Here is a 25,198-nt window from a genome sequence, read left to right as displayed (position 1 = left end):
TCCTGCCTAATTCTGTCATTTGACAGGCACTACAGGAAGAAGTTACAGTTTATATGATGCTTTACACTTTACAAAATGCTTTCAAAATGTCACATCACCGGTCCTTCAAAGAATCCTGTGAGATAGATTCATATGCCCCATTTTCAGGATCAGGAAACGTTAAGGCTAGAGAGAGAATGTGCTTTAATAATATTATCTACCATTTACCAAATGATTACTCTGGGTTAAGCACAAAATCCTGTGAAAATTATCACCACTTTACAAAGAAAACTGAAGGGCATAGGTTACAGCTGAGAGTCACTGTTCTTACTCAAAGCCACGCATTTAAAACAGGAGACTTGAGTTATAATCAACTTCGCGGAGTTAGTGGAAAAGTTGAGCCTATGCCCCCAGCCCTATGGTTTCTCTACTACACTGGTCTCCCCTCCTCACCTACGGTTACTTTCAAGAGTGACTTAGTTTGACAACCACTATGAAGGTCCAGAGGCAAAAGGACTAGGCCCAGTAATAACCAAAAACTAATGCTGGCGGAGGGCGTAGCCTCAAGAGGAAGGCAAGGCAGTGAATAACTGCAGAGTGCAGGGGGCAAGTCGAACAAGTCTTAAAATACACATCAAAGGGTAGCCAGAAGAAACACTCTCTACCTCAGGAGCAGGGATGGCAACATAAATCACGATTCCTGCACCTGACACTTGGCGTTCCTCGGTACCATTCCCAGAGCGCCTTTCCGGTTCACCTCAAAGGTTGCCCGCAACAACCCCTGGGCTGGGGTCCTACTTTACAGAAAAAGCTAGAAGAAACGACATGGTGGGCCGGGCAGGCAGAGAAACAACGAGTGCAGGAGCTAACGGTGGACACCTGGCGAACTGGGCACCTCGACCACGTCTGAAGGCCACCACCGAGGGGAGCAAGAGTCCAGGGCCCGCGGCGGCGACAGAGGCCCCGAGGGAGGCCGCGGTGCTGGGACTGTCTCCAGCCGAGGTTCGGCGCGGGGCTTGGAGATCGACCCAGTTGCCTCACTACTCACGCTGTACTAGCCGGTCTGCGGAAAAGGTGGATGAGCAGCTGGTGACTAGCGCGCAGGGGACGCCCGCAGCCATCTCTACGCCAGCGAACAAGTTCTGTCCAGGAGCCCCTTCCGCCTTGGACGATACCACAGCCGCCGGCGTGCGGGGGAGACGCGCAAAGGAGGGCGCATTCTCAGAAGGAACGGCCGGCCCTGCCTCCTCCCCCAGCCCCTCTTCTGCTCCCGGCGTGGCCCAGGCCGGGCTGCGCGTGGGGTTGCCATGGGGACGTGCTCCCTCCGCAGCAGGTTCCGGCGCCTGGAGACCTCGCCTCCCCCGGGAGGTAGCCGAGCCCGGCTGTAGGCATGGCCCAGGAGACGGAAAACCACGACCCCATCGGATCCATATTAATCCAGGTGGGAAATAGGCCTCACCGTCCCTTCCCAGCTAAGACCCTTCGAGGGAGGCCCAGCAGCGCCCATCCACTCACGCCCGACCATCCACTCACGCCCACCCTCTTGGAGCGCCGCTCCCACACTGCCTCCAACACACGAGGGGCAGCACCGCTTAGAGAACTCCCAGATATGCCAACCCAGACCTCTCCCGCCAAGCTCACACACCTACGGAGCCTGAGCCTGGAGGTTGCGCTCCCAAAGCACAACCATTTTGCCTCTGGTAAAACTCCAGGACCATACACACCACCGGGATCTTTACTTTGGAAAAATGCTTCTTACAGTGAGGCACCATTTTTAAGTGTTATGTTCTGAAAATTTTGATCGCATGATGTAGGGAAGTGGAGGAGATACGAATCAGACACTGGAGAGGTGATAAATCTGGGGAGAAGTTGAAACATGTGAACTGCTTTTCTTAAGCACCCCAGTTTTTTTGGATCTAGAAGTCCCTTGCAAATAAATGAGTTCTGGGGATGTAATGCACACCATAGGAATTATAGTTAATAATGCTCTACTGTGTATTTGAAAGTTGCTAAGAGTAAATCTTAAAAGTTCTCATCACAAGAAAAAAAATTGTAACTATTGACATGTGTGATGATGGATGTTAACTAGACTTACTGTGGTGATCATTTAGCAATACGTACAAATATCGAATCATGTTGTATACGTGAAACTAATGTTATATGTCAATTATATCTCAATAAAAAATAATAAATAAAATAGAAATACCTTGCTTGGGAACATACAGATAGGGAAACATTAAAGATAAAAGATTGCTAGTCAAGTTAAAGTTTTTGAATGTGGAAATGTGACAAATTAAAAAACACAGGGAAGTATCTTTTTCTGAGTGGGGAAATATCAAGAAAGTATTAACTTCTCCCATATAACTCAGTTTATGACAGTTACACTCAGATTTTTCCAGAATGTTAAAAGTACTTTGTTTTTTCACGTTCACATATGATAGTTTTAAAACACTTCCACATACATCATCACTTTTAACTCTTATATTTACCTCTACTTGACTAAGGCTTGAAGTAATTTGCCTAATGTCACTCTATCAGGACTCTACTCAGATCTAAAGGGTCTAATTTTTCTTCCTGCCACGATTTGGTCTCTTACCTCCCATCTGGGAGACTTCTTTAAATTCACCTTTTCCAAAATACAAACCCCTAAACTCACCAATTTCATAGACTTCCCCAATATGAATCATACCCAGATCTTCCAACCTCACCTTTTATTATCCTTGCTTTCACCACCACCCTAGAATGAGTTTAACCAAACTGCCAAGTCTGAGGGAACAGACTCCACAAGACTGTCCTCACTTAGACACAAGGCACAAGTTCGTGGGTCCCTAGAACCATCCTCACTTCAGACCAGCTATTTACACATCTGGAAGCCCTAGCCACCTCACAGTGGCTAATTTGCTAGAGCAACTCACAAAACTCAGGAAAGCACTATGCTACAGTGTTTTTATAGCAAAAGGATACAAATTAAAATCAGATGTGGGAAGAGATGCTTAGGGCAGAGTCCAGGAGGGGTCCAAATGGAACTTCCAGCCGATTTCTCCCCATGGAGTGATGGAGGGCATTACCTCCTTCCAGCCATGGTATGTGACAATATATACAGATTATTGCCAACTAGGGAAGCTTTCCCAAGACTTCAGTGTCCAGAGTTTTTATTGGAGCTCAATCAAACTGCCCATTTGGCTGACTTTTAGTCTTCAGCCCTTCCCAGAGAGTAGACTAATGATTTCAGTCTAATTCCTCTAAAGATTGGAACTGATACAGCATAGCTCAAAGCCCCCATCATAAAGACATTCCTCTCAGGCAGGACACTTCAGGGGCCTAGAGATCACCTCCCAGTATCCAAGGGCAAAGGCCAGACCTCTCTTTGGGAAGAGCTAAGAGAGTCATATCCATGTTGATCAACCACCCCACTTGCTTAAAAGGGTTACTTCGTATACACTAAGTGGGGGGCTATGCAGAGAAAGAGAGGCTACAGTTAAACTGATTACTGAGGCTGATCTCTAGATACAATGTAAAATTCTTCCTGGTACAATGTAGAATATGTATAATAAGGAAATGTGCAAGACCTTCCCTACTTTTTCACTGCATTCTGAGTATTTGTGAGCATATGGCAGCACTCTCAGACATGCCAACATGGGTTCCATTTCTACCTGATTTACTTCCTTCCAACAGGCTACCAAAGAGCAAGTACATCCAGTGAAAAGGATACTTGGTTGGGAGTCAGAATACTGAGGTCTGACCCTGGCAATGACATTGCCAAGTGGGTAACTTTGGGCTAGTCACTTCATCTCGCTGGGCCTCAGTTTTCTCTTCTGTAGGACACATAGCTTAGATTAGAACTACCGCTGATTCTAAATTGACCCAATTTCCCCAAAACTACATAATTGGTCTTTACTGTAAAGTGGACTTCCTTACTTCCTTACTTACAGAGGTACTTCATTCAAATCTCCACTTGCTTCACCCTAATACAGTATATTAGGTCTATGTCTCAGTGAGATACGTTAAGCAACTCTTTAAACCAATGATTCTCAAAGTGTAGTCCTAGGACCAGCATCATTAGAAACAGCTGGGAACTTGTGAGAAATGCAAATTCTCAGACCCGCTCCAGACCTAATAAATCAGAATTTCTGAGGGTGGGGCCCAGCAATCTGTTTTTACAAGCCTTTCAGATAACTCTGATGCACCCTCAAGTTTGAGAGCTACCACTTTAGATCATACTATAAAATATAAACTGTTGCATGATTTTGAAGAAAAATCACAAGAGCATAGTAGTTATGAGGTATCATGCATGGTTCTAAGTGCTATATATATATTTAACCCTTACAACAAGTGTATCCGATAAGTACTATTATTCTTTAATGTTATGGAGAGGAAACTGATCAAAGATGAGCATTGTGGGTACTCCTATACATAGAAAATTCAAGCAATCTTCTTTCATTTTCTATGTAAGAAGTTCTGATTGTGAATATTCTGTCCCAATCAGATAATATATCAAAGCCCATGTTTTCATTTTTGGTTCAGGAACTACGAGTACTATGCCCACATAGAGCTCTACTGGGCAGCATTTTGTTAGCTACTTAATTTCTTTCACCTTCAAGTGTATAATTCAGACCTTTTACAATTGTATCTGGCTCTTTCCTCAACTGATCAGAATACTGAGGTTTTACTATAGTAATAATAATCATTATAATTAAAATAGTGTCCATGGGGCTTCCCTGGTGGTGCAGTGATTGGGAGTCCGCCTGCCGATGCAGGGGACACAGGTTCATGCCCCGGTCCGGGAAGATCCCACAGGCTGCGGAGCGGCTAGGCCTGTGAACCATGGCCGCTGAGCCTGCGTGTCCGGAGCCTGCGCTCCGCAACGGGAGAGGCCACAATAGTGAGAGGCCCATGTACCGGAAAAAAAAAAAAAAAATAGTAGCCAGTATTTATTGAGAGCCAGACCCTGTGCTGAGGGCTTAGATAATCTCCTAACAACTACTGTAGTAGGCAGGTTTTATTTTTAGCTGCAGTTTACAGAAGAAGAAACTAAGATACAAAAAGGTAAAGTAACTCACCCAAAGTAATAAATCTGGTGTGTGCTGGTCCTTAAACAGGTTATGGCACATTTGTGAAACAATCTTTAAGAAGTGTGGTGGTGATTCTGGGAGGTTTCCTAGATGGTTTCTTTTATTATTAAGTATTAGAAGCTTTGTGTTTATACTTTATTAATAATAATGTGGTGTCTTTATATGTTTATAAATACTTGTTTGACCCAACTATTAAACATATGTTTGTGCAACCAGGATTACCAAGTCTTGCAATCAAATTAGCTTTTTAATTAGTTTTGGAAATCATATTTCAAAAACCCAACAGTTGTATGTTAACACCAACCTTGGAAATATTTGAGCTGATTGACAGCTTGATATTATCACTGTCTCTCTTATCAAACCCTCTGTCTGGTTTGCCAGGAGCGTACAACATAAAAATGAATGGGGAGACGATGAGAATGACTCAGCCAAACTCTTGTCTTTAGCAGAGATGAATAAAATGGAGTCATGAGGCTGCTTTTGACAAAACGGAGTCTGGTTGCATGGCTCTTTTAAATTCTAGAGCAATGTTTGTCTGCATTGAATCTTTCAAGGGCTTCTTATTAAGTAGCCCTTCCCCAGACTGTCAAAATAATAATCTTCCTCCAAGTGGGAAAAGTATGGAAAGCAATGCATTTGATGATCACAGAGATGATGGGTGACACGTAAAATTTCAGTATGGTAGATTGGATCTGTTTGAAGAATGGAGATTTAGAACTTAATCTCTTTTTCTACCCAGGTCTGGTGAAACATTCCCTACAGTACTTGTCTCTATTGCAGTTATACAAACAGATGTGCGGTTACTAAGAGGGGAGAAGAAATATCTGGCAAGGAAAGTAAAAAGCTCTTGAGAAAGATTAAGAGAACAATTCAAATCAATGAACATTTACTAAGTGCCAGTTATATGCAAGGCATTTCACTAGGTTTTGCCATTCAGGAGAAGAGAATTAACATTGGTTCAGTGCCCTCCTATGTGGCTGGCCTTATACAAAGCACGTTATATACTTTAACTCATTTTATTCTTGCCACTATTCTAAAAGGTAGCTATCTATCCCCATTTTACAGGTAAGAACACTAAGGCTCTAAAAAGCTAAGTAAATTTGCCCATCTCAGTTTAGTAAAGGAGGAAATAGAATTCTAGTTCATATCTGTCTGGTTCCAAAGCCTATATTCATTCATTTTCACAACCATTGTCTCATTTTCATTCTACGAGTAGAATAATTCTTTTTTTTTTTTTCTTGGTAAGAACACTAGAGAAAATGTGGATGTTGTGCATGGACATTGTATGAACAGTAATAGAACAAGGAATTATGTTCATTTGCCTTTTACCAAGTTATTACTATGTACCAGACCTATTACATATTATCTCACAACTCTATGAAGACATATAATTGTCCATACAAAGCAATGAAGAGATCAGACCTTCGGTTCCCTGATAAATAATCCAGTGTGGTTTTTGCTCTCTCCAGCAGTTGACAGGCATAATTACAGAATGATACATGAAGCTACAAGTATTACAAATACTAGAGCTACAAGAAGGAAATTCAGTGCATACAAAAGTTGAACCAAAAAACAAAAAAATGTGGGCCTGGAAGTGGGCTTGCCCTTGAACTGCTTTTTTGTACTTCCAAACATCTTTAGACAATAGATAATAAATCAGCTTGCAGCACTAATTTGGACAAAACAGTCAAAAGAAGTACATCTTCATCCTTAGTGTGTACCAGCAAACAGTAGGTGTGTTCAAATTTCAATCTGTGAGCCCTGAAGGCTCTACGTGATAATTTGTACAGAGTACAAATGACCAGATGTGTCTGCCAGACTGTGATGCTGATCAGTGAAAAGATGCAAATCTTTTGATCTCTTGAATACTTGACTCCTTGGGAATACTTGAGAGTAATCGATAACATAGGCTGGATCAACATGTAGGTCCAGTAATACTAACAGAGAAAAGGTAACTGTTTCAAAATGCCTTTAGCAACCCAATCTGCAGATTATTATTGGTGTGACTATAGCTGAAACAGGTGTTGGGTTCATAAATTTGCATAACAAAATGTTTCTCTTGTGGCAGCAGCCCATACAATAATTGGTGCCATCTGTATTTATCTGTGGAAGTTTGGTTTCTAATATGAATGCAGAGAATCTTGTGCTAATTTCATAATGCCTATTTTATTCTGAGGGTGCTTGACTTTGGAGAGATGTTCATCATTTCTAAGGAAAATATAAATTGAAGGAAAATGTTAAAGTAATGACATTATGTTGCTTTTTCTTCAAGGATTGTTTCATTTCTGACTACATAAAACAAAATTAAGGCCACATCTACAGAACTGCTACTTCAGAGCAGTAAGTGGAAGATCCAGCTAGAATGGAAAACCAGCAGGCCCTGTCCACATATTTATAATTCTCTTTTGAAAGGCACTGCTTTCGCTAGAACCTCTCTTTGCCAGAAGTGTTCTGTCTTCTTACCTCTCAACCAATTCGTAGAAATCAGAGTTTGGCACAAACTTCTTATTGTATCTGACACAACTACTTTACCACCTGAGAAAGCAGAAGCCATTTGAGTTGGAGTTTTATCTTAGATCTGTTTCTAATGGGGGAAGGACAAATAGAAAATTGTATGAAAGCTTAGTTTTCCAAAATCTGAAAGACAGTATCTGGAGCCGTCTAATAAATCACGTCTCAGAACCATAAGGACAGTCCTTTTCAATGATCACCATCTTTAAAATCAACTTTATTAAAAAAAATAAATAAATAAAATTAAAATAAATAAATAAATAAAATCAACTTTATTGTCTCTAGAAATTCAAGCAAATTGCAAACCTTTAAGATAAATAACTTTTAGGTGGACTATGTATGTATTCTTTTTTTTAAAATTAAATTATTTTATTTTTGGCTGCGTTGGGTCTTTATTGCTGTGCGCGGGCTACTCATTGCTGTACCTTCTCTTGTTGCAGAGCACAGGCTCTAGACGTGCGGGGTTCAGTAGTTGTGACACATGGGCTCAGTAGTTGTGGCTCGTGGGCTCTAGAGCGCAGGCTCAGTAGTTGTGGTGCACGGGCTTAGTTGCTCCGCAGCATGTGGGATCTTCCCAGACCAGGGATCAAACCCGTGTCCCCTGCATTGGCAGGCAGGTTCTTAACCACTGCGCCACCAGGGAAGCCCTGTATTCTTTTATATTTTATATTCTTCTACCTCCAGGTCCATGAAGAACTTTATCAATTAAAGGAGAAATTAACAAAATTCCCACTTGAGGAAAAAGGCAAAACTCTTGACATTCAGAATCTTGAAACAGCAATCAAAAGGACTGAAATGGGGTTAAAAGTAAGTAGAGTTTTAGATATTAAATAAAATTCCAGAAGGAGACAAGAATTCCTCAAGAAGAAAAGAACTGTGCTTCTCACAGGCCCCATGTAATTCTGTAACAGAGGTGGGCCTCAGTTGGTCATCACCTTTCCCATGCTGTTCCTTTTTTAAAAGGATGATTCACCAGGATTCTAAAAAATAGTTTACTTTTCCCTAATAGCTTAAGTATTTTGAGAGTAGTCATTTTTGTAATATTGTAACCTAGTACATAACAATGGGAATAGAAAAGAAATACAGCAATTTTGGAACAGAGAAATAAAGTAGATAGGGACTTCATCATTATTAGATGAATATAAGGGCATGGGAGAATCCAATCTTCAGACCAGGATAACATTTATATATAAAACAAGGATCTTTTAGCACATGGGTCCAAATAAAGGCCATCTCCACCTTACAGACCTCTGATGATCAGTGTCTCTGCTCTTGCTTCTGACTTGCACTCTACCATGTTATTAGCATCCCAGCTTAACTCCTGAGGCTGAGAGAGGTGGTATATTTTGTTGCCTCATCAGACTATCATGCCATTGTCCTATATTACGTGATGGTGAGAGGGCTGGACCCAACTGGAGTCTTTAGGTTGGCCATTTAAAATAATCTGTTACCTAGAGGCCAAACTCTTTCCTCTGATGCTTGCCTGAAGTCCCCATAAGGGAAAGACATTACTCAATGTCAGGGTTGCCTAGCAAGTTTCCCCAGCTAGGTAGCAAACTGACTATTGTGCAGGTTCATTTGTGAAGAATGCTACAGGTCACTTAAGCTTTGAGTCTCAATTGTTTATGCTGCTTTTTGGGATAAAGTAATTTGGCCTTGAATTGCCTAATGATACCTTAGCCTTGAAATAAACACATAGCAAAAGACACACGTTGTGTCTTTTGGCTTAATTACACCATTCCAGAAGTTAACCTAATGAAATGGAGTAAATTAGCTGAGGATCTCAAGTCCACTCTAATGGCCTAAACTTTAACTTTTTCGTAACAGATTCAAATCGAGAAGTATCTAAATGTTGTACACCAACGTGTTTCAACAACTCCTATTGATGATAACTTATATTCTTCTCACGCTTCCAAATGGTAAGTAAAATAGCCATTTTAGGGTCCAAAATAAGTACGATTAAAAAAAAAAACTTTTCTCACACAGGTGAGATGACTGTAAAGACAAAACTCCTTGGCTTTGTTCATATCCATTCTACTAATTTCAGTAGAAATTTTGCATAAGAAGTTAATGACAAAATAGAACTACCATATGACCCAGCAATCCCACTACTGGGCATACACCCAGAGAAAATCATAATTCAGAAAAACACGTGCACCCCAATGTTCATAGCGCAGTATTTACAATAGCCAGGACATGGAAGCAACCTAAACGTCCATTGACAGACGAATGGATAAAGAAGATGTGGTACATATATACAATGGAATATTACTCCGTCATAAAAAGGAATGAAATTGGGTCATTTGTAGAGACGTGGATGGACCTAGAGAGTGTCCTACAGAGTGAAGTAAGTCAGAAAGAGAAAAACAAATATCGTATAATAATGCATATACGTGGAATCTAGAAAAACGGTATAAAAGATCTCAGTTGCAAAGCAGAAATAGAGACACAGACGTAGAGAACAAATATATGTATACTAAGGGGGAAAGGGATGGGGTGGGAGGAATTAGGAGGCTGGGATTGACACATACACATTATTGATACTATGTATAAAATGGACAACGGATGGGAACATCTTGTATACCACCGGGAACTCACCTAGTGCACTGTGGTAACCTAAATGGGAGGAAGTCCAAAAGGGAGGGGATATCTGTATGTGTATGGCTGATTCATTTTGTTGTGCAGTGGAGGCTGAGGCTAACACAACATTGTAAAGCAACCATACTCCAATAAAAATTAATTTTAAAAAAAGAAGTTAATGGCAGAATTTGGACTTCAAAAAAATTTATTCTCCGTTACTTGTACTGCATTCTAATGCTTGACACCATGACAATTGCTTCAGGGTCCTAGTTTTGGTGTTATATATATGTTTTAATTTTTAGTAAAGCATATCCAAAATTCAACTCCTAAAGGAAATACTTTAAAGCAAATCAGTTTTTATGCTATTCATATTATGTGGGACTTCCTTTACAGTTTTTAGCCTGTCATATGTGCTTTACTGTAAAGATGATTTTGGTATCCAGGGTAAACAAAACAAAAATAATAAAACTTGCTTGAAATATTCATTATGTAATACATCCTAAGAGATGATTTATTAAAGTTAGAATTGAGTTAAAGAGAAATGACCTTTCCACACACTACTATATATAAGCTAGATAACTAATAAGGACCTACTGTATAGCACAGGGAGATCTACTCAATACTCTGTAATGACCTTTATGGGAAAAGAATCTAAACAAGAGTGGATGTATGTATAACTGATTCACTGTGCTGTACAGCAGAAACTAACACAACATTGTAAATCAACTATACTCCAATTAAAAAAATAAAAAAGAGGAAAAAACCTTTCCTTACTTTGGACCTCCTTACATCCAGGCTTCCTGAATTTGAGTGTATATAGATTAAGGTTTTGTACTCAGCTTAAAACCCCTGTGGCCCTATTTGCATCATACATGTATACCAAGCATAAGTGAATCATATCAGAGAATGAGGTCAAGTTTCAGAGAGCACACATGGAAACATGGAAACCTAGAGACACAGCCACATCCCAAGCCTCAGGAGTGGGATGCAGAGGCTTTTGGGTGTACACTCTGCCTGTCTCCCTTTCTCCCACATGAAGGTAGTACCACAGGCATCCATCATCCCTTGGCAGAGGCAAACCTTCCCTAGGCTGTCTAGTGTTTAGTCATTTACATCTTAGATTTTTAAATTTGGGAATAACAATATGACCTGCAAATAGGTTAATATACATCATCTTTTGAAATAAACAATCTGTAGGGAAAATCATAAAAGGGATTCTTGAAGAAGAAAATATTGGAGGTTACTCTACCAACTTATATTGACTCAGTTCTAAATCAAGAGAGCCACACAGGGCAAAGTGGGAGGCCTATTCAAATGGCAGCCAGGAGATCTGTAGTCGGTGGGGAGTGTGTAGCCAAAGGATGGAAGGTACAAACAGCAGTAAGAAAGCTCCAGAATGGAGGGGGTGGGGAAAGTAAACAGGAGAAGAGATGTCTGTCACCAACTCTAATGAAAGTTCTCCTGTCCTGTCTCCAGCTTTCTCTTTGTCCTCTCATCTTGACAAAGAACAGAGAGTCTGGGCTGTAGATTTGCAAGCTATGATAACTGAAAAGAGCAAACCAGGTAGCAGAGAACCAAACAGAAAGATTCTGGCAGAGACCTTTGCTTGTACAGTTCTTCTCCCTGGCCAAGGTGTACCCTTGCCCCTTTTAGGGTCTGGCAGAGTAAAGGAAGATGTTAGTGGGGGCATTCAGCTAGCTCCCAGAAGTGGTCCTTGGATCCTTTCTTTCCTGTTCAATACAAAAACACAATCACCGGCCCTCTCATCAGGGAGATGGGAGCCTGGCAAGTTTGTAGGAGCCCTACGAGCCTGGGGAGCATCTCAGTCATAGCTGTGGATTTGGGATTCTAAAGTGGCATACAATTTGAAAATGAAATGAGGGGAGCCAAGGTCAAAACTGGAGAAGAGTCCAAACGGGGTTTTCAAAGTAAGCGGACCCAAGGCAGGCCCTGGGAGTAGAAGTGTGAGTCACAGGGCACAGCTCAGGTCAGAAGAGAAGCAGCAGCAGATGGAAATGGAAAACATGAGACCCAGGAGCTCAGGGCCAGTTTTCTGTGACTGTCATATTCCCAGGTAGATAGTCACACCTGGCTCTGCACTTGGGGGGTGGGGGCGTTGTCCAGAGACTGTCATGAATAGACTTTGCTTCAGAGTCTTCTGTGGACTCCCGGGAGATTATATGCAACGAAGTCTGCAGAACCCAGAATTTCTTCAGGTTCACATGCCTGGGAGGGGCAGGACTGGCCAATTCATTGCACTTTTCTTCTGAGGTTCCATGACAAAGTCCTTAGGATACCCAAGTAAACAAGGAGTTTTTTCATATCTGATGGAATGACTCACCGAGAAACAGGTTGCTCACAACTGATCAGGAGGCCAAAGGGGGAGACTTAGTTTCATAAGTTTCAAGCTGGGACAGAAACTGGACCTGGCCTTGGATCCCACAAGGCTATCAGTCAAAGAATTTGGGTGTGCACCCATAAAATGTGCTTGCTTATTTATTTATAAATTATATACTTATTATCATAGAGAGTGAATTATCAACTAATAGCAACATAGAAAAGTTTCAATAATGAGATAAAGATGAACTAAACAGTTAAAAATTTTCTTTTACTTTATTAACAGCACAAAACTTCTTTCTCTTGTAAACAGGTTATTAATTATAATGTTTTGGTTTCTTAATCTTGTTAATCATGACAGCTTTATACTGGTTGTGGCTAATATCCCCAAAATACTCTACACTTAGCTGAGATTCAGCATTGATGCTGGTTGGATGTAAGCCCATATTTTAGTTAGTCTTCTGGATAATTTTTAAGTTTGGGGGGCTTGGAGAGGCTGACTCTTCATAAGTTTGATTGGTTGATCATCATTTTTACATTTTAATATGGCTGAAGAAAAGCTAGAAGTAAAAGTGTAAGTTCTGCCATTTTCTTGTTTTTCACCAATGCTTGTTATCATTTTGTTTTGTTTTGCTTTTGTTTTTTTGCTGCATATCTTGTGGGGTCTTAGTTCCCCGACGAGGGATTGAACCCACGCCCTCTGGCAGTGAAAGCTCGGAGTCCTAACCACTGGATCGCCAGGGAATTCCCAATGCATGTCATCATTATCTTAAATACAGTGTGGCTTTTCGCAGGATTTTTTTTTTTAGGACACCTGTCCATTTTTCCAGGCTTAGTTTAGTTAAAACTAAATAATATAATCCACAAACCCACCTCATGAATAAACTGCAGTTCACTCTAATGCTCTGGAAAAACACATACAATGCTGACCCCCTTGTTCGTTCTTTTGTGGTTTGGAGGTTCCACTCTCAGGAGGTATCCAGAAGTGCAGGTGACATGACCACGTGAGGGATCCAGTGACGAACTGAGTATTAAATAGTAGTACAAAGTAATTTCTTATTTTTATTTTTTACTTTATGCATTTCTTATTATAGATAAATAGAAGTTCTTACACTCTCTTCACACGACGAGTGGCCTTGTCTTATGTAACACCTGAGACGTGGGTACGCTATTTGAGAGACCACAGGTCTAGAGTGACGGTTCTTAAACTTTGGTTTGCAGTCCTCTTTCCCTGGCTCCCAGATGGGGTCCTGGAATCTGCATTGTAACAAACACTCTGGGTAATCCTCATGCAGATCATTTGCGGTTGGGATCCTTGGGACAAGCATGACTCCCTGGAATCAGTATTCTTTTGGCCAAATGGAGGGCCTGCCTCAGTGTGATCAAGAGCTTAGTCCTGGATGGGCTTCCCTGGTGGCGCAGTGGTTGAGAATCCGCCTGCCGATGCAGGAGACACGGGTTCGTGCCCTGGTCTGGGAAGATCCCACATGCCGCGGAGCAACTAAGCCCGTGAGCCATGGCCGCTAGGCCTGCGTGTCCGGAGCCTGTGCTCCGCAACGGGAGAGGCCACAACAGTGAGAGGCCCGCATACCGCCAAAAAAAAAAAAAAAAAAAAAAGAGCTTAGTCCTGGAAATTCCGCTGCCCCATTGCTATGAAGGGCTAGAGTAAGCCTCTTGCACTAGGATTGAGCCAAGAGTGGGACCCGGCAATCAGGCTGGTAGGCTGGCCAATGTCTGCTTACACTGTGAGTCTGGTGGAGTGTCAGGGGCCAAACAACCATGGCAGCAACTCCTTCTGAGAGGAGTGGTATATAATAAGGACTACAAATTCTTGTTGCTCCTTTGACAGTAGAGCACAGTTCCTATGACTAACTGAGATTCAATGTTTTTCAGATATATGGGGCTTCATTCTATTATGGAAGCCCAGGAAATTGGGAGAGTCCATTCAAAATGAGTACTATCCCTGAATCCACCTTTCAAAATTATTTACAAAATATAAACAGTAATGATCATCATCCTCATTATCATCATTATCATGAATTTCATCATTATAATCAATAATTATAACACTTGACAGTTTACAAAGGACTTTCTTTTAAACCTGTGAGGTAGATATTTACCCTTTCCTTTTAAAGCTGTGCAAACTGAGGCTCACACCAGTGTTCCAGGTCACACAGGTCATCAATAGTGAGGCCCACATACTACCCAAAGCAATCTACAGATTTAATGTGATTCCTACCAAATTACCCAAGATATTTTTTCACAGAAATAGAACAAAAAATCCTATGATTCGTATGGAACCATAAAAGACCCAGAGTCGCCAAAGCAATCCTGAAGAAAAAGAACAAAGCAGGAGACATAACCCTCCCAAACTTCAGACAATACTGCAAAGCTACAGTAATCAAAATCAGCATGGCATTGGCACAAAAACAGACATATGGATCAATGGAACAGAATAGAGAGTCCAGAAATAAACCCACACACCTACAGTCAATTAATCTTTGACAAAGGAGGCAATCAAGACAGTCTCTTGGGAAAAAGGCAGTCTCTTCAGCAAGTGGTGCTGGGAAAGCTGGACAGCTGCATGTAAATCAATGAAGTTAGAGCTCACCCTCACACCATACACAAAATTCATCTTAAAATGGCTTAAAGACTTAAACATAAGACATGACACCATAAAACTCCTAGAAGAGAACATGGGCAAAACATTCTCTTACATAAATCATACCAATGTTCTCTTAGGTCAGTCTCCCAAGGCAATAGAAATAAAAACAAAAATAAATAAATGGGACCTAATCAAACTTACAAGCTTTTGCACAGCAAAGAAAACCATACACAAAATGAAAAGACAACCTACAGAATGGGAGAAAATATTTGAAAATGATGTGACCAACAGGGGCTAAATTTCTAAAATATACAAATAGCTCATACAACTAAAGAACAAAAAAACAAACAACCCTATCCAAAAATGGGCAGAAGACCTAAATAGACATTTCTCCAAAGAAGACATAAAGATGGCCAATAGGCACATTAAAAGATGCTTGACATCACTAATTATCAGAGAAATGCAAATCAAAACTACAGTGAGGTACCACATCACATCAATCAGAATGGCCATCATTAAAAACTCTACAAATAACAAATGCTGGAGAGGATGTGGAGAAAAGGGTACACTCCTACACTGTTGGTGCAGCCACTGTGTAAAACAGTGTGGAAGTTCCTCAGAAAACTAAAAATAGAATTACCACATGATGCAGCAATCTCACTTCTGGGCATATATCTGGATAAAACTATAATTCAAAAAGATACATGTACCCCTATGTTCATAGCAGCACTATTCACAATAGCCAAGACACGGAAACAACCTAAATGTCCAATGACAGATGAATGGATAAAGAAGATGTGGTACATATATACAATGGCATACTACTGAGCCATAAAAAGAACAAAATAATGCCATCTGCAGCAAAATGGATGGACCTAGAGATTATCATACTAAGTAAACCAGAAAGAGAAAGACAAACACCATATATCATCACTCATATGTGGAATCTAAAATATGACACAAATGAACATATCTATGAAACAGAAACAGAATCACAGACATAGAGAACAGACTGGTGTTTGCCAAGGGGAAGGGGGTTGGGGGAGGGATGGAGTGGGAGGTTGGGGTTAGCAGATGTAACCTTTTATATATAGAATGGATAAACAACAAGGTTCTACTGTATAGCACAGAGAACTATATTCAATACCCTATGATAAACCATAATGGAAAAGGATATTTTTTTAAAAAGACTGTATATATATATATATATATATATATATATATGTATAACTGAATCATTTTGCTATATAGCAGTAATTAACACAACATTTGTAAATCAACTATACTTCAATAAAAAAATTAAAAAACAAAACAGCGAGGCCCAGATTGAAGTCCAGTCAAGTGTCTGCAAGTATCCTCTCCTACACCATAGATACCTGAAACCCAGGAAGCCTAATTTTCACAGGGGATGGTTTTCCTTTTTCCCAAGTATTGCTCAAGAAAAAATCTGGTAGTTTTGTCTAATAGAGACAAAACCCAATAGATACACAAAGTGATGGTAATGGATGCAGCACATGTAAGATCTTCCTACCAGTCATTCAGAAAACAATGATAAGGACATTATCAAAAGTGGTATATTTTCTCCAAAGAGCTCAAAGTGCTTTTGTATTGTTTTCAAAATAGGTTTCATTATTATCCCTACTTTGTCAATGAGTCTTCTTCTATGTCAAAGTGTGGTTCTTCCTCTTATCATTGCTGGCTTGCACAGATTTTATTGCTTGAGATATCTGCTCACACTGTTCTTAATGACCACGCTTTGCTTATTGACACTACGAGGGTGACTACCATCTGTACCAACACCATCAGAACTGCACAGAAATCTTCATTTTATATTCTGTGATGCTAGTGTTTTGAGGGGGGGGGAGGGAAACAAGAACAAAGCAGATAATCGTGAGAAACAGTGAGAAGGAAAGAAGAAGTTTCTGTTAAATGATGAGTATAGATTAGAAGGTACATTTTCACTCAGTTATTGTAGCCCCCTTGGAGCCAATCTCTTCTGGGTTGTTACAAAGCAGTACACAAATCCCACTTATACAGAATATGACTACATCTGAGTTACAGAGAGAGACAAAGCACAGGTTGTTAACACTTGGTCATCTAGGTGAAGGGTATTTGGGTGCTCGCTATTCTTTCAATTTTTCTATGGGTTTGAAATTTTTTGAAACAAAAAATAAAATTTTTTAAAGCATCATAAGCATCATATTGTTAAAAATAACAATAAATTGGAAAACATTTCCAACATACATGATATAAAAATTGCTAATATTCTTAAATACAAAGTGTTCTTGCTGATAATAATAATAAAAACCCTTGACATAGACAAAAGGACATGAATAGAATACTCACAGAGCTAGAAATGCAAATAACCAGTAAATAGGTGAAAAATATTTAATCTCACTGGTAAACAAGAATTAAATTATATATTACTGTTTTTCTTAACAAATTAGCAAAACATGTCATTTACAACACTCTAACACTCAGTGCTGATGAGGGGGCCGAAAGATGGGTATACTTTTATACTACTGGTGGGAAGTATAAGTTGTCACAAAGTTCTTAAAGGAGGTCTTTCAATGTATGTGAGAAGATTTTTTTAATTGTTATTTTTTAGTTTAGTAGTTTGTATCTTAGCAATTTATCCTAGGATATAAGGAGAGATACACATGGATCTCTGTATAAGTTTGTTCATTTCAGTTTTATATTTAGTAGCAATAAACTTGGAAATACCTTAAATGTTAACAGTAACAATGATTAAATCTGCAACACATCTGTGTATTATATAGCTATTAAAACCAATATTGTCCAAGACATTTTCATGACATGGAAAAATTCTCACAGCATATGTTGAGGGGAAAAAAGGGGGATGCAAAATTGTATCTCAATTCAAATTCACTTTTTTAACTTTTTTTTTTTTTTTTTTGCGGTACATGAGCCTCTCACTGTTGTGGCCTCACCCACCGCAGAGCACAGGCTCCTGACGCGCAGGCTCAGCGTCCATGGCTCACGGGCCTAGCCGCTCCATGGCATGCGGGATCTTCCCGGACCGGGCCACGAACCCGTGTCCCCTGCATCGGCAGGTGGACTCTCAACCACTCTGCCACCAGGGAAGCCCCAAATTCACTTTTTAAAAAAAAATAAATTTATTTATTTAATTTTGGCTGCATTGGGTCTTCGTTGCTACACACGGGCTTTTCTCTAGTTGCGGTGAGCAAGGGTTACTCTTCGTTGTGGTGCACGGGCTTCACATTGCAGTGGCTTCTCTTGTTGTGGAGCACGGGCTCTAGGCACTTGGGCTTCAGTAGTTGTGGCATGCGGGCTCAGTAGTTGTGGCTCTCGGGCTCTAGAGTGCAGGCTCAGTAGTTGTGGCGCACACAGGGCAGGTTGATTTGTTAGTTGTTCCGCAGCATGTGGGATCTTCCTGGACCAGGGCTCGAACCAGTGTCCCCTGCACTGGCAGGCGGATTCTTAACCACTACGCCACCAGGGAAGTCCCCAAATTCACTTCTAAATACATAATCTACAGAGGTAAAAGGATTTGTAAGAAATACACTAATAGAGTTTCACTTCTAGGAAGATGGTACAGACATACTTTCCCCTATTCCTTCTGATAAATACAATTAAAACCCCTGGATGTTATATATAAAAGAAACTTAAGAAGACTCTGAAAGGTGAAGAGAAGGGGAGGACATGATGGTGAGGTCCCTGGATTTTCCGCTTGCCTCATCTATCCCGTATCTGACCTATTTTATTTTCATTTCCTCTGAAGAAATTCTCTTAACATTTCTTGCAAGACTAGTCGCTGGTGACCAATTCTCTTAGTTTTTGTTGGAGAACATCTTCATTTCTTCTTCACTTTTGAAGATGATTTTGCTGGATACAGAATTACAGGTTGGCGGGTTTTTTCTTTCCACACTTCAAATATTTTACCTCACTCTCTTCTTGCTTGCGTGGTTTATGAAGAGAAGTTTGATATAATTCTTAGCCTTGTTCTTCTACAAGTAAGTTTTTTTGCCCAGTCTTCAAGATTTTCTCTTTGTCCTTGGTTTTCCTTAGTTTGAATATGATTTGTCTGGGTGTGGGTTTTTTTGGTATTTATCCTCCCTAGTATTCTCTGAGCTTCCTGGGTGTACGGTTTAGCATCTGTCATTAATTTTGGAAAATTCTTAGCCATTATTACTCAAATATTTCATCTGCTCCTTTTTCTCTTCTTTTTCTGATATTCTCAACATGTGTATGTTACACTGTTTATAGTTGTCCCACAGTTCCTGAACATTCTGTTCTGCTTTGTTAATTTTTTTTCTCCTTGCATTTCATTTTTGGAGTTTATATTGACATTTCTTTAAGCTCACTGATTCTTTCCTTGGCTATGCCCAGTCTGTTAATAAGACCATCAAAGACATCCTTCATTTCTGACAATATTTTTTATTTCTAACATTTCCTTCTGATTCTTTTTGGAGCTTCAAACTCTCTGTTTACATTACCCATCTGTTTTTGTATATTGTCCACTTTTTCCCATTAGTGTCTTTAGCATATTAATCATAGTTATTTTTAATTCCAAAATCTCTGTCATATCTGAATCTGATTCTAATGCTTGCTTTGTCTCCTCAGACTGTTTTTTTATTTTCTTGCCTTTTAGCATGGCTTGTCATTTTTTGTTGGAAGCTGGACATGATGTATTAGGTAATAGGAACTGAGGTAAGTAGGCATTTAGTGTGAAGTAAGTAGGTCTTTACCTGGCCAGGTGTTATGCCGTGTTTACTATCTGCTGTAACTGTAGATGTCTGAGGCTTCAATTTCCCTAGCTATCTTTGTTTTTGTCCCCCCTATTGTTTTTGGGTTTCCCTAGAAACTCCTTCCTAAATAGAATCTGAGACTTGCAGTTCTTTCACCTGTAATCCTCTGTATGCAGAGGCTCTGTGGATGTAGTATGTGTTGGGGGGAAACATGCAATAATCCTGTGATTAGGTCTCATTCTTTTGGAGGGTCTGTGTCCCTGTTACCATCACAAGTTTTTCTCAGCGTTCCCCCCCCCCCAACTTAGGTGAGACAGGAAGACTAGAGGAAGCTGGAGTTAGCTAATTGCCCTTCTTCAGGTCAGATAAGGCTTTGATAAAATACTTTTCCCTGAGACCTAGCTTTCATTACAGAGAACAGAACAAAGAACAGAACTTGGAGTATTCTCTTCCTTTTTCCCTGCTGGAAGCAGGAGGAGATTTTTCTCTGATCTTCACAGAGAAAACAAGGTGGGGCTCCTAGAGGTAAAACTCATGGAAGTATGGGTCGTCCATCATCCTAAGACTTGGCCCCTCAGAGTTTTTAACTCTCAAGGGAATCCACACTGAGCCTCCAGAAATTTGTTGACTAGAATTTAAGTGCTCTTCCCAGTACTGGCTCCAGCAGCAGGTTTCTGCTCTTGGGCTTTATCCACCTCTTTCTCCAGTTTTGAAGGCAGCAGTTTTCCCTGTGATCTCAATTCTTTGATGTATCTAAGAAGAGTTGTTTTTTCTGATTCTTCAGCTTTCTTGATGAGGATTGGAGCGAAACTTCCAAGCTCTCTACATGTTGGAATGAAACCAGAGTCCATAAATTACTTTTTAATTGTAATTTTACAAAAGTGGGTATCACAATAGAATCAAGAAAGTGAGTCATTTGTTGTTGAGTTTAATTGACCTTAATTATGTTGACCATCTTAAAGAACTGGAACCTGCTTTAAAATTAAGACCTACATTACACACATATACACATTCTTACAACTTTATTTTGTTTGCACATTGCTATCCCATAACTCCTCACTGCTTAACAAGGAAGACCTTTAACCACCTTCGATCCTTAATTCTCTGCAATTATATAAAATAGCAGAAGTTTAAAGAGTATAATGATGGGGACTTCCCTGGTGGTGCAGCGGTTAAGAATCCACCTGCCAATGGGTTCCACGTGGGTTCGGGCCCTGGTCCAGGAAGATCCCACACGCCATGGAGCAACTAAGCCTGTGCACCACAACTACTGAGCCTGCGCTCTAGAGCCCAGGAGCCACAACTACTGAGCCCACATGTCACAACTACTGAAGCCCGCATGCCTAGAGCCCCCACTTGCCCCAACTGGAGGAAGCCCTCACGCAGCAACAAAGACCCAATGCCGCCAAAAATAAAGAAATAAATAAATTTATGAAAAAAAAACTAAAAAATAAATGAAGAATATAATGATGAACTGCTTAGGGATCAGCATTTTGAATATATTTAACATTGGCTATATTGTGACTTAATTTTATTTAACAAAATACAGCATATTGTATTTTTTTAATTGAGAAATATTTTATGGAGTAGTAATTCTGTCAATTGTGTGTCATATAAACTCAGCCAGGGATAGAGCTTTTTATTCATGCTATAATGGTCATTATCAGACTAGGAAGTTCTTATGTTTAATAAACAACTGCAGTTTTATAGTGGTAAAAATGCTAAAGTTGGTCAAATTTATTGTAATTACCAATAGAATATTTCCCATAAAATGTAATTTAACTAGGAAGCATTGTTGTTGTTGTTGTTGTTGTTTTTGCGGTACACGGGCCTCTCACTGTTGTGGCCTCTCGGGTTGCAGAGCACAGGCTCTGGACGCGCAGGCTCAGCGACCATAGCTCACGGGCCCAACCGCTCCGCGGCATATGGGATCTTCCTGGACCGGGAACGAACCCGCATCACCTGCATTGTCAGGCGGATTCTCAACTACTGCGCCACCAGGGAAGCCCGGAAGCATTGTTTTTAAGTTACAATTTGTGAAGCTTTTATGATAGCACATTTCACTTTATTTATTTTTTTTTAAACTTAGGTTGCTTCCAGCTGTAATTGATCAGAAATCATTTATTTTCCCTCTGGAATCTGAGGGGAAACCTTGGCAACCCCCAAGACAGCACAGTTCATTTCCACGTGCCTTTCCAAGAGTTAAGGTAGGAAGAGAGAAATCCATAGAGACAGAAAGTGGATTGGTGGTTGCCAGAGGCTGGAAGCAGGAGGGAGGGAGAGTGGGGAATGACGTCTAATGTTTGTCAAGCATCTTTGGGGGAGGATGAAATGTTCTGGAATTAAATAGTGGTGATGGCTGCACAACTCTGTGAATCTACTAAACACCATTGAATTATACACTTTGAAAGGGCGAACTTAAAGTTTATGAATTATATCTCCATAAAGCTGTTAGAAAAGAATTTTTCTTTTCAAGAGCAAAGGTGGGAAATTGTGTTCTAAATGAGAAAACATGCCATTGTTGTTTTAGATATGTTCATGGCATGGTCAATTTCTATGACAAAAGAGCTTTCTTTGAAGTTAAGTTTCCAGACAGCAAGGAATAGAGCCCAAGAGGTTTCTGGCTTTTGGTTATGCTTTCAATTTGATTCCTGTTTCCTCCCTGACTCCCCCAAAGTGATAACAGTTCACCTCTTCTGGGTACCAGGTGCTATTTTCAGTGCTTTGGGAACATTAACTTGTTTAACCTTCAGAATAATCCTAGAAGGAGATGTTATTATTATCTTCATTTTATTGAAGAAGAAGCCAAGATGCAGAAATGTTAAATAAGTTGCCCAAGAGAACACAGCTAGTGTCAGAGCCAGGATCATGAACCCAGACATGTAGGGATCCAGGGCTGTGCTCTTAACCACCGTGATACCCTTTTTCAAGTAATAGTTTTATTGAGATACAATTTATCTCCCATAAAATTCACCCTTTTAAGAGGCTATTAGTATATTCACGGAGTTGTGCCACCATCACATGGTACCCTTTTTACAACTGTTTGTATTAGTTCTAGGTACTTTGGTAGGAAGCATCTTTACCGTGGACATCTTTGTTGCAAGCATTTCCACCACAAGCATTTTTGCCACATAACTAATTGGCCATAAGGCAATTTTGCTGTAAGAGATAAAATAAAAAACAAAAGAGGGACATTAACAAGGACATAAAGAAGCATGAGAAATGAATAACACAATTTAAATGACTTTTTTGCAAAATACAAAATATTTGAATACATTTAAAATGTGGGTAGATCATGGCACTAAGTGTACAAATGACCAATTTTATTTTGTGGGTTTTACCTAAGCACTTGTCTTTCAAGTCTTTGGTTCATAGTATTGTATATATATATTTGTTTGTTTGTTGACTCGTCTCCTTGTTTGGCATTGTGCTTTTTCTTTTTCACTGACATTTCGTCCGTCATTAAGAGAGGTATCAGTTTCCAAATACTAGGGTGCGTGTTTGTACCTGAGCTTTGCGTTGCCCTGTGAAAGCTGCTAAGCTGTGTTCTATGCTTAGCATATTTGTTACATGTCTGCTGACAGATGTTCCAAAGTTCTATGCGAAACATGGCTTCAACTCTGCATCTGCAAGGCCTTCAGTCTCTTTCTCTTTCCAGGTAGTGTGCTTCAAAATAAGAAACCAGGGCTTCCCTGGTGGCGCAGGGCTTCCCTGGGGGCACAGTGGTTGAGAATCCGCCTGCCGATGCAGGGGACACGGGTTCGTGCCCCGGTCCGGGAAGATCCCACATGCCGCGGAGCGGCTGGGCCCGTGAGCCATGGCCGCTGAGCCTGCGCGTCCGGAGCCTGTGCTTCGCAACGGGAGAGGCCACGACAGTGAGAGGCCCGCATATCACACACACACACACAAAAAATAAGAAACCAGCTCTTGGGGCAAATCATGATCCATCAGCTTGATAAAGCCATCAATAATGACTAATGCATTTCAACCAGTGGAAACAAAACTGTCAAATCAAAAACTGTCAACCAGTTATTTTATCTTTCATGGCAGAATTGCCTTATGGCCAATTAGTTATGCAGCAAGGATGTTTGTAGCACAAATGCTTACAGCAAAGATGCTTATGATGAGAATACCTTGTATTTTCCTTTATTACATTTGCCAAAATTTGTAACTAGATATTGAGTTATATTATTTTTTTTTAAATGCCTGACTTCCCACTAGATTATAAGCTTAATGAGGGCAGGATCCATGTCAGTTTGTCCATTGCAATGTAATGCCAGGTTACTCTCAACAAATGTTTGTTGAATGAATAAATGAAACCGCCACAGTGACTTCTAATGGTGTGCTCATCCCCATATAAAATATTAATCCAGGATCCTCTGCACTCTCAAAGCAGCCCAGTCCTACCTTTGTCACTGTACTTGTCACATTGGGTTCCTTCAGCCACTATCTGTGGAGTAATTCCTGTGTGCCAAGGTCTGTTAGAGGCACACTGGAATGAACAATTCAGACCAGGTCTCCCCACTCTCACAGAGCTTACATTCTAGGGCGGTGGAGATAGACCATCAATAAGAAAATACCAGGTAATAATAAAGGCTCTCACGAAAAACAAAAACAAAAACAGAGTGCTGTCATAAAGGGAGCTTAAACTTCTCATCTTCCTTACTATTAAGCCTCTGCTTTCATTAAATGTTTACTTTGCCCAGAATCTCAGGAGAGCCAGAGTTGGTCCATAAGTGGAAGATTAGAGATCTCCAGGTTATAAAGACAATGAAATAAAATATATGAAATTAGGACTATTTTAGAACACATAGTTGCTATTATTATTCCAGGGGAAAAAAAAACAAAAAAAACTATGGCCAGAAATTTATTTTCCCAAAAGAGTTCTGAATCCTGGCAAATGATTATAAAGATAAGGGATCTTATGTGCCCCGTGTTCTTTTAAATACTGCGAGCAGGGGTGAGCTTCATTTAGAAAGGGGCATGGACTGTTTCCCACCCTGACTTTACCTTCAGGGCCTGGATCCCTATTGTTGTTTTATATCTAATATCAGTGACATCTGCTTAAAAATGCATAACTGCTGACACAAAGATAGCCCTAATTTTGCGCTGTAAACTCAATGACAAACAGTGCTGTTTTGCCAGCTGTTCTATACACCAACTTCAAAGCTTGTATTATTGAGTAGCTGTGAAATCCAGCTGGGATATTACCACCTTTAATTGCCCACTGCCAACCTTTTAAACTAGGTAAAACCCCAGTTGCTACTTTAAGCTCTTTCTCCAAAGTGAAGAAATTGTTTTTGGAATTCCATTTCACACCAAAAAACTAAAATGACAAATCATCTGGAGTTTCTCAGTTGTAATTAAGAATCACAATAAAGAAT

General features: G+C 40.2%; 2 protein-coding genes across 4 annotated transcripts in view; one reads left to right on the top strand and one right to left on the bottom strand.

The window, feature by feature from the left end:
- AAGAB (alpha and gamma adaptin binding protein) overlaps window positions 1-1,262 on the bottom strand; it is a 97,352-nt gene extending 96,090 nt beyond the window's left edge. For 2 of the 3 annotated variants that reach the window (XR_010839778.1, XM_059059557.2), the window contains exon 1: window positions 1,028-1,261. Coding sequence is in view for 2 of the 3 variants with exons in the window: in XM_059059557.2 (XP_058915540.1) it covers window positions 1,028-1,100 (73 nt within the window). In the remaining variant the exon portion in view is untranslated. Of the gene's footprint in view, window positions 1-1,027 lie in introns of all 3 variants that reach the window. The other variant, XM_059059558.2, reaches the window with a different exon arrangement.
- The window catches only part of LOC131753795 (IQ domain-containing protein H), a 68,761-nt gene continuing 44,274 nt past the window's right edge, over window positions 712-25,198 (top strand). Inside the window, exons 1-4 of the mRNA XM_059059549.2 lie at window positions 712-1,420; window positions 8,247-8,369; window positions 9,390-9,481; window positions 21,904-22,021. Coding sequence (XP_058915532.2) covers window positions 1,370-1,420; window positions 8,247-8,369; window positions 9,390-9,481; window positions 21,904-22,021 — 384 coding nt within the window. The 5' untranslated portion in view covers window positions 712-1,369. The remainder of the gene's footprint in view (window positions 1,421-8,246; window positions 8,370-9,389; window positions 9,482-21,903; window positions 22,022-25,198) is intronic.

Source organism: Kogia breviceps, chromosome 3, assembly GCF_026419965.1.
Source record: "Kogia breviceps isolate mKogBre1 chromosome 3, mKogBre1 haplotype 1, whole genome shotgun sequence".
Lineage (NCBI taxonomy): Eukaryota > Metazoa > Chordata > Mammalia > Artiodactyla > Physeteridae > Kogia > Kogia breviceps.
Note: the sequence above shows the minus strand (reverse complement) of the source record. Positions and strands in the feature narration are given on the sequence as shown.